The following is a 10,689-nucleotide window of genomic DNA, read 5'->3' on the forward strand; positions in this document are numbered from 1 at the left end:
TTATTACTGACTGAATGGCAAGCGCTCAGTCAGAGATTCATGAGAGAGCGAGCGCAGAACGGGAGCGAACCTGAACTGTGTGAAGTGAAGCGAGTGCACATGAACTTTTTTTTTTTTTTTTGCTGAGACACACCGCTGCTGGACATGTGCAGGAGCCTAAAGGAGCCTCATTAAACATTCAAAATAGCCTCTGTCCTCTTCATCAGTCACCAGAAGAGGAAGCTAAACAAGCGAGGACGGGGATTAGTTTTGATATTTTTTGCCTGGGATTTAATTTCCTCTCTTTACATATTTCATCAAAAGCCCCCCTCTACCTCCTTAACCCCCCCACCACCACCGTCCTCCACTGCTTTCTGGTGTCTTCTACTCGCTATCCGTCATAAGATCTGACTTTAATATGCTTTACAGAGGAGTTTAAGCAATTCATCACAGTGTGCCAGGGCCCAGGACACTGCCATGCTGCACATTTCATAGGCCAGTAAGCCTCAGCAGTAGCACGGGCCAGATGCACAACTGCTAATGCCTCTATTTATTCCGCCAGACGAGCCCGGTACAATCCGTCACTCCAGGAGCAACGATTTTATGGAGCCACGGGCTTTTCCTCAGTAAACATCTGTCCAGTCACCTGATTGGTCTTTTGTTACGCCTGATGGATGAGCGCATTCACGTAAAGCAGAGGAGTGATGCAGGAGACGTCCAGCCGAGGAGGACGGCAGCAAGACAAACTGGGAGCGACACAAATGCTCGAAATGAATTGATGTTAGCTGGCGATGATGAGGAGATGACCCCAATTTCAAATTCACAGCAAGTTGCCAATAATTATAAATGTCATGCTTTTGTCTTACTACCCTAAAAGAAAACATGCGTCTTGATATAGATTTGACATTAAGTTCACAAGCTGTCGTGAGACCCCACAAAGTCCTTGCCGGTGGCGAAAATGAAGCATGTGGAGGTTGACTGGGAAATACGAGCCTGTGGGGAAAACGAACTCGTATTATGAAATGCCATTCACACATTCCTTTTAAATGACTGCAATTATTCTTTGAAGCATGATTAGCCCGTGGAAGATCCTCACGGGAGCCGCGCGGTGGATTAACTGTGTCAGCCTGACACCCTGTAATGTGGCAGAAAACCTCAAGCGGGGGAACATACAGGACATCGTGTACCGATGTGACTTAGGTTTCAGGCTAACAAATAAGCTTTAATGTAAAAATGTGATTCAAGTTATTACAAACTGTCACAGCGACGTGAAATCGCGGGTCAGGCTAATTAGCGGCGCTGAACCGAGAGTCCCAAATCCTCACGTAATCTAACAGCGCTGATCCCCAGTGAACTGATGAAGACTTGTTTGGTGAATCGTGATCATTTATCAAGATGACTCCGCTTGATTACATCGCTCATGAGTGACCGGCCTTTGTTCCAGCGGAGCCTCACAGCTGAAGTTGAACACGGGGAGTCTGCAAACACATTACCGTTGCGCTGCGTGGCTGCGTTTTCCTCCTGGGATGAGTTTGAACTCCGACGCCCCCCCCCTCGAGCCTCCTCGTCCTCCCCCGTTGCGCTCTCGACGTTCCCCGCTCGCCCCTCTTTCACGCTTCGGCTTCTGCCTCCAGCGATAAATCACTGCACTTGTTTGACTCTTTGCCCCTGACCTTGATAAATACTGATGAGAGGATGCAGCTCTTCGCTCGCGTCCCGCCGTGCTGATGGAGCGAGAGGAGCAAACCAACCGTAGTTCGTGGCCCCACGCACTCACCCTTCGCAAGTGAGGGGACACAGAATTCCTTTGGCCACTTGTTGATCTGGTCCCTTTCATGACATTTTACAGCATGCTGTTCTCCCAGTGAGCAGGCTGCACATTGGCCACATTTAGAGGAGCCTCAAAGTGCTTGTGTCGTCTACACTCACGTCCCTGTTTGACTTTTAAACTGTCTGCTGATGTTTTCCTTGCCGAGGCTAATTCCAGTCATTAAATCTCCTGACATATCAGACCTCAGAACAGTGACCGTAAACACGGCCGGCTGGAGGGAGGACTGTGACACCGGCTAATCAATAGAAACAGCATTTGCTCCCATTGCTTTTCTTCCTCTCAGCACAATCTGCATTCTCATAAGGAATGTGCTCTTTGCAATTAAGGTGGGCTTACTGATGGTGTCGGGGGTGGACAGAGGATTAGATTTAGAAATTAAGGGTGTGGTGAGGAGGGAAAATGCATTGGATTGTGCACAGAATGTGCCGAGCTTAACCTGCAGAGTCTTGACTGATCATGCCAGTGAATCTGAGATTTATTTCCATACACCCATAAACCTGCTGATTTGTCTGATGGTCTGGTCTTTGTCAAATGCTTGCAGACAGAAAACTGAATAGAAATTGACAGGGAGCCCGATCAAAACAGGGAAAAAGCATTTTACATCAAGGGAAATCAAGTCAGGCTCTGACACGGAGGAGGCCGTTTCATGACCCGGGGCGACCTGTGGTCTGCCCATGCTGCATATTATCCAGCCTGGGTGAGGCTGATCAGCACAAGTGCATGCAGAAACACATTTCTGCTGTAATGCTGGGCCTAAGAGTTCCAGCACGTCCGCCGCCACATCTCTGCTGGTCCCTGGTGCACGGCTGGGGGAAACACACCCTCCCACTGCTTATTGGTGGCCCACCTGACCCTCCATAGATCCGATGCCTGCTTTGCCAGACATTTACAAGCACTTTGTGTCTGCCTACCACTCCGGGCCTCATGTCTCTTTCCATCCCCACTTCCTCCCATTTTATTAAAGGTAAAATGATTCTCTCATAACAACTGTCCAAGTTGAGTTCCCCTTCTGTACTTGATAACACTGCCTAATCTTATGGGACTGGAGTGATATATGAAAATGAGATAAGGATACACTGACCACTGACTCTCACAGGAAGACGAAAAAGGCTCTCAATATTAGATCCTGAACACCGTTAGAGTTGCAATAACAAGGTGAGCTTTATGAAAAGATGAGGAGGATAACATTCCAAAGAAAAATGACACTTTAATGTGAAGCAATATCCCCAAACAAAAGATCTATTACTGAACTGTCCCCAATCAAAGGCACCTGAGCTACTGCACATGGTGCATCAGAATAATCAAAGGGAATTTAAGGCATCGGCAGGCACATGTTTGTAGATGCATATACATCATGTAGATTTTATACAACAATACCAGTGTAGTGCAATCCTGTAGAGTTGGACATGCAGACGTGCTCAGATGCAGAAACTCCAGAGAAATAATAGCCCATATGCAGAAAGGCGGAGTGTTTTTATGGCAGCTCCCTGTGTAAACGTGACCCTCCATCAGATCCCACACATGCCTGACCATCCCACACCATCCCTCCCGACCTTTACGCACACTGTTGACCAGCCACCTCCATGAATATAAGCGTGAGTATGAACCAACAGTGGCCCAGTGGCCCAGTGCTGTGCTGAAACTGGGTCAGAGTATGTGTACACACACACACACACACACACACACACACACACACACACACACACACACACACACACACACACACACACACACACACACACACACACACATACACACACACACACACACACACACACACACACACACCTTGGTGGCCTTCACTCAAGCTTTTTTCAGATTCATTGTGCACTGGGCACATCAGACAGCTGCCGTAGCAGCAAGAGCTCAACCACAGATCAAGTAGGAACAATGTCATGTTGCATTAGGCCCATCTCAGAACATCTGAGGCATAAAATAGTTTTGTCTTTGCCACTCAGTGTAAGCAGGATGGCTACAGCTGCCTGTCACAATACAGTCACAAACAGGATACTGTACAGGTTGCAAACCTGTACAGCTGAGCCCCAGCAGAAAATGTGTTAAAATAGATAATTAGACAGAAGGAGGGCTGTGGAAAAGGACAACGCCGGTTGAATTGAGACTAGACGCCTGGGGAGCTCAAGGACAGCATAGTTAATGGGGCATCAGACAGATGACAGAGACGAAAGGAAATGGGGCGGATGTTAAATAAAAGAATGGCTGGCAGGCAAGAAACACTTGACATGTGTTGGGAATTTGCATTTGAGAAATAAAGATGAATAGTCAGTCTTCGCAGCAAGGAATAATACAGCCGTGACCTCATAAGTGTAAGGAAAACAAAACCACGGTTGGTGATGACATCATAGTTCCAGCGACTCAATTAATACTCACTTGATTTCAGTTTTTTGCTTTGTTTGTTTTCTAAATAATTGTTTTAATATATTCTACTGTTAAGGTTGATTCTCTATCAATTATAATATAAACATATTTTATTTCGATTTGATTTTCCTTCCACGTTGAGCACTTTTCAGCGTGTGTCTACTGGCTTCACTTCTTTTTGAGCAGCCGTCAGGAGGCTGGTAGTTCTGCCAGCGCTGCCACAGCAGATCTCAGGTCATCGCGTGATGTCAGCAGTCACCCATCGAGTGATAGAGCCTGTGTGACACTTCTCCGCTTCCTGGAGACCTGGCACCACATTTATTTATATGTGCTACTGTTACCTTCACCGCTCTTCTGACAGTGACGTGCGTTTTCTGTGTGACTAAAATCACACACGACGCCACATGACACATGAACTGAGGGACAGCTGGTTGTGCATATGTGCTGCATGTATATTTTCTGTCCGTCCTCTTCCTTCCTTATGAACCAGATAAGTGAAATGGAGCAATGTTAAAACAGCAGCTATTGGGACATGCAGGTAATCTGTTCAATTCCTGCTCTGTGAAAGATGATGCAAACTCACAAACGAAACCAGTCTTCTACATTCTCTAGATGTGAACTCTCACATGTGTGAGTTGCAGCGCTGCATCCTGAGCTACGGGCACCACTCTGGGGAGCTGCAACCTCAGCACAGCTCAGCAGGAGGATCCATCACCCGGGTTCAGTGCTGGAAACGTAAAGCTGCTGGTTTACACCTACAGGGACAAATACAAGACACGTGCAGCAATGCACAACGTGCAGGTTTGCTGATAATCCTCTTTCTCACCAGAGCTGGTGTGATGGCATCCCGGTCCAAAAGCACGCAGCACTGTTGAACATCCCGACTGGCGCCACACCCCTTCTTCTGCATGTTGCACAAACGGAGAGAGGCGGATGCACAAAAGAAAAGCGTAGCTGTGCAGAAGAAGTTGGAGTCAATGCCATTCAGTCTGACAGGAGCAGGCTGGACACCACTAAATCAGTATGAAATGGACCTGTCCTTGTTTTAATGTAAATTAATGGTTAAAGTAGGACACAGCAGGTTATGCTGCCATCAAATATTTTCTTCAAGGACAACAATTCAACTTCAAGTAGCAGTGGCTCATTACATGATCCTCCACCAGACAAAATTCTGTTTTAACCCTGAAAAGAACTATACACGATGGCAAATCAAAAGCTGAAGTCCTACAATGGTGAATTTATATTAAATAATACATTTAAAGCTACAGACCTAACCTTGTTGTTTTAACCAGGTTTGAGATTTCATGTACAGCTCACTAAAATAAGACCAGATTAAAGCGAATTTTACTAGGAGCTTCTGCTCTGCTGTGGAAACTTAACTGGAAAGCAGCAATTTTCCCCAACCTTAATCTTAATGTTCAGAAAGAATTTTATCTGAAGCAGGCTTTTCTAGCAAAAATATTTCTTGATAAAAATTTATTTCCAAAAATATCTGCTGGTGTGAAAAACAAGGGCAATTTTATTTTTTCATAATAAATATAAACTTTTCTCAGTTTAACAATTACATTGGATAATTATTATACATACAAAGACCAGCAGCCACTGGCCACAACACCCTCTTCAGAGGGGAAGAGAAGTTATGAGGAAATGAGTAAACAGAGAAAGGAGAGAAAACCCAGGTTCATCTTGTTTATCCCTTCAAGCCAATAACAGCTACTTGACAACTCGAAAAACCACACAGCACACAAACAGACAGTTGGTGAAACTCTACCACCCTCTAGTGTCAAATGGAGAAATTGCATCAAGAATCTCCCGAAAACCCCAACCCCCGTGACGCGTTCAGGTTGCTGTGATGAACAGCGGGCATGTCCCCATGTGTCTGTCCTTCAGTTCCTCATTGCTTTCTTCCCCTTTATTTCCCAATAAGCTCCAGGACCAGCTCAGGTCCATTATGTTCTGCCCTTGGATGAGTGTGTTTTGTGAACATCAAAGAGTCTTATAGGATCTGTTCGGTGCTAGAGGCAGAGATGTCAAGTAGTCTCCAGGCAGCATTTGGATTAAGCTCCTCCTGATCTCGACACAGAGCCCACACGTACATCATCCTGAGCACTTTGTCCTGAAAGAAGTAAAACAGACGGTAGTTCTTGATTTGTTATTTTAGGGTAACAAAACATCTACTTTTTGTTTCTGATAAGTCAAAAAAAACTTTCTGCATAGCCAGTCATTGAGCTGAGGGGATACTTTCACAAAACTGGAAAAAACAGCCAATTTACATCTCAAACCTTTAGTTGTTGAACAAAATAAGAATCCAAGTGGCCCAATGGTCTCATTAATATTAGTTGGATGTACTCAAAAGATTAAAACTAAGTGAATACCCAAGCATGATCTACTTTGATCCCAAACTGATCCGACCACATCAAATCTTTTTCCTGTGGTGTGTGGTTGTTGGTGTGTGGTTTACTTACAGGGTCTCCCTCGACAACATCTCCATTGGTGTTTCTAATCACCATAACTAACTGAGCCTGGAAGGTGATAATCAGCACTGGACCCTGGTCCATCATCTTCCCCATCGCCAGCTAGAGACGCAGAAACACATACTGAAAAATATGGGCCATCTAAAATAACAACTTTAGATGCCATTCACTTATGAACTTAGCTAATCATGGCTTTGATGTTGGTACTTTTACTAAAGGGTACTTCACCTCCACTACTGGTCTCTCTTGCAATGAAACCTATAGCTAATCCTCCTCACTCTCACCTTTTGGTAATTTTGTGGTCCATTGTTTAGGGATTCACCCTTTACTGTGGAGTGCAAATAAGTGTCACAGTGGAATGTTTTCTGGAAGAACTTACATCAATATTGTCTATGTCCAGGATCTTAGAGTGAAACTTGAGTCCCATGGCCTTGGCTTGCTGAATTGGGTGTGCGAGCTGGCTGTATGTCTACAAGATGCCAAAAAAGGAAATGAAGTAACAAACATTTTGTGAAAAACTACAGTTTAAAGACAGTTCGTTGTAATATCACCTTAGTCCAACCACTGTCTACAGGTCAATGTTAAAGAAACATTTAATCAAAACACAGTTGGTGAGTGAGAACTGACCGCTTCATAACACCAGTCCTTCAGTACGTCCAGCTCTCCCCTGATCATTGCCTGCAGGGTGACAGAATAAACGGAGAAGACAAATCCTAGTCACGTAGTTTTAAAGGTCAATCTGTTTTATATTACTAAATCATATCAGTAGCATCACATCAGTATATAATATACTTACTATTATCTGGTTTGACCGTTGATTCCAGTCCAACTTACCTCCAGTATATTGGGAATGATATCTTGTTTACACTGTTTGAGGAAGGAATCTTTGTCAAAGGATGGATCCACCTTCAGAATTTCTGTTAGCACCTCAGACATCTCTGTCTTAGAAAACAGCCCACCTAAGCATGGGCGAAAGTAATAACAGGTTTGAAATATTAAATATACATAGCTTAATGCTACAAAAAATATGGCAATAAACATAACACTTCTCTGCTTTCATAAGTACTGCTGGACCAACTTTTCAATGTGTTTATTAGAGACTGTCAAACCCAAACTTTCTCACCTATGATGTCAGTCATCCTATCAGTGACAGCACGGGACGCTCTGATGAAGGCGTTGTCACTCTCATCATATTTCATCTTCATCTCAAAAAACCCTACGGAAAATAAAGAATGTCAGATTTGAAACAGAAACTATCTCAAGCACACACACACACACACACACACACACACACACACACACACACACACACACACACACACACACACACACACACACACACACACACACACACACACACACACACACACACACACACACGCGCACACACACACAACAATAATAATGACCTCAAATCAGCAAATGCTTTCAAATACATGTTTTTTGAATGTTGTACATTTCGCACTGTTCAACACAGACCACAATAAATCGTCTCCCCGTTCCTAGTGACTAAAAGTGCTTGTGCTGCAACAATAACAAGAATAGGAATACAATCAAATCTTAACTCTGCACTGTTTTTGTTTCCAAAAAATAAAATTAAATATTCCCCAAACCAATGTACCTAATATCCACTAAACAAACATGATAATTTAAAAAGAATCTAAAAAAGATTTTAAAAAGCACAGTCTCCAGGCTAGACAGCAAGACATCACGTATTTCTTACTGTTGAAGACAACGTTATTATCTTTAAAGTCCTTCCACTGTTGGTACCATTTTGAGTCTTTGTGGAGCACCACACCCATGGCTTCTCTGAAAAGAACAAAATGTAGCTTCAAAAATCACAATCACAACAATAAAAAGCATAAGCATTAACACTACTACCATGGCCTGGGACTAAAACAATGGCTGCAGTATGATGTCTCAGATTCACAACAGACTAACGTAAACATAACATTAACAAATTAGAGGTTCTCTTGGTTTCTGGCTGGATAACTGTGATTAGTCAGTTAAGGTAATTTAAGGTGAGGTTAAATAACGAGGACAATAACATACTTGTTGGCTTCAAAGACCTTGTTCTCCTCACCGGCCCCCTTGGAGGAAAACTCACTCCTCTTTCTAAGTTTGGCAGGAGGTCGATAAGGGCCCATGTGACCAAGGTCACCAATCTCTTTTTTCACACTCTCCATGCCCTAATGTTGGATATATATATAAAAAAAAGAAAATTATTTTATTATTACAATATATTCCAGTATGTATTCAATATATATAGCTTTACAAGGAGACCTGTGTAGCGTAAAAAAAGGAAAATGTATTTACATGTCTGTATTAACACTTGGGGGGTATGCTTTCTAATGAATGAAACATATTTGTACCCGCTCAATAACTACTATACCTGAGATATTGCCCTGAACGCGCCAGTCTTCCCCAGCTTCTCCCCACTCTTAGAGACACTTTCTGCAGAAGTCTTGGCTGTTTTGGCCGCTTCCTCCATTCCCTCTTTGATTTTCTTCCCAATATCGGTTCGGCTGACCTCTTCTATCCCCTTACCACACACACACACACAGACAATTTACAAAAAGAAATTAATTTATTAACTGAACGACCCAAACATTTGATTACGTATGACCTTTATGTGGTTTGAATTACACCTACCTCTTTTACTGTCTCTGAGATATTACCTATTGTTTTCTTTAGGACCTCAGATGTTCTCACTGTTTCAGACTCAATAGTTTTCTGGGACAGAAACAGACAATCTAATAAGGTGTTAAATCAGGATTTCTGTTCCATGTTATGAAAATAATAACACTGACAGTAAAGGTGATTGATGTATACTGACATATTTCCTTCGAGCGTGTTTCAATGCGTCTGACTCCTCCAGTTTTTTGGCCTCTTCACGAAACTTCTTGATACTTTCTTTCATTTCCTTGTTCTTGTTAAGTTCTTGCTTCAGGCTGTCCAGAAACTCCCCCAGGAAACCTTTCCTGCCGCCACCCTTTTCCCCTGACATGTACCTTACCTGCAGAGAGGGTGACCGGGGCACATAGTAAATCTGAAACAGGAGAAACAAATATGAACCCCGAGCTGGACTCGACACACTACACTTTGTTATTTTGATTCACCACTCACATCTCTACAGTGTGTCTATTCATAGTCAATCGGTGTTAACTGGACCAAATAAAAAGGTACAGCTTTAGCATAACCACGTGGCGCTAACAGCATGTGTGATGTGTTTGTACCCGATGGGAGCTTGAGACGAACCCACGTATCCTGCGGACGTTGGGTCTGTTGTGAAGCAGCAGGAAAGACGAAGGGAATGCTAAACAGACCCTTCTTAGATATGCCTGGAAACAGGTGCAACAGGCAGGCTCAAACCACATGTCTGCTCAATTAATTGTACATAAAACGTTGGAATAAAATGAAAAGTCTCTTTAACTGTGGTGTTGGATAAGCGTCGCACACTTGTTCTAGTGTTCATTGTTGATACAAAAATAACCTATTTATTAGAAGCGCTAAAGCACCCAAGTTGTACTTCTGCCTTGTTAAAAGCTAAACTTTAAAATTAAATTCAAAGTCCAAACACCGGCTGCTTCTCTTAGATGATAGCTAAGTTAGCAAGCTAACAGGAAGCTAGCAGACGCTGAAGGAAATTAAATCTAGTAAATGTTGTGGAACACACTCGTAGAAAAACAAACGTTAATCCCTCAATTTACTTTTCTAAAGACGCTGTAAGCGTGAAGCTGCGGAACAAAACGTGCAAAGCGCTCACCTGATAACACTGAAACAAGGGGGCCGCCATCTTGAATGTAGTGCCTGTGACCTTCTTCCGGTGGTGACCCTCTTGGCTACGGAGGGAGGGTCTTCCGATGTCGTGTGCTTAAATCCACAACACCGAGCAAACATCTATTTATTGAAAATCCTTATCTGACTAAATGCATCTTGTTTAACAAAGGACAAACAACAGTCTTCACTTAAAACCATTGCCACGCAGAAATATGAATGTTGCATCCTAAACATTAAGAGGCAATGACA

The 10,689-nt window shown here is 43.3% G+C and overlaps 1 protein-coding gene across 1 annotated transcript; it reads right to left on the bottom strand.

The window, feature by feature from the left end:
• Window positions 1-5,679: 5,679 nt before the first annotated feature.
• timm44 (translocase of inner mitochondrial membrane 44 homolog (yeast)) lies at window positions 5,680-10,599 on the bottom strand. The gene is made up of 13 exons (XM_029148864.3): window positions 10,427-10,599; window positions 9,897-10,001; window positions 9,497-9,709; window positions 9,313-9,393; window positions 9,053-9,202; window positions 8,713-8,849; window positions 8,384-8,469; window positions 7,784-7,876; window positions 7,495-7,619; window positions 7,288-7,338; window positions 7,040-7,129; window positions 6,652-6,762; window positions 5,680-6,302 (listed from the first exon to the last, which is right to left on the bottom strand). The coding sequence occupies exons 1-13, from the start codon at window positions 10,454-10,456 to the stop codon at window positions 6,183-6,185; spliced, it is 1,392 nt and encodes a 463-aa protein (XP_029004697.1). The 5' UTR covers window positions 10,457-10,599; the 3' UTR covers window positions 5,680-6,182.
• Between the last annotated feature and the right edge of the window lie 90 nt (window positions 10,600-10,689).

The sequence above is a fragment of the Betta splendens genome, chromosome 4 (genome assembly GCF_900634795.4).
Source record: "Betta splendens chromosome 4, fBetSpl5.4, whole genome shotgun sequence".
Lineage (NCBI taxonomy): Eukaryota > Metazoa > Chordata > Actinopteri > Anabantiformes > Osphronemidae > Betta > Betta splendens.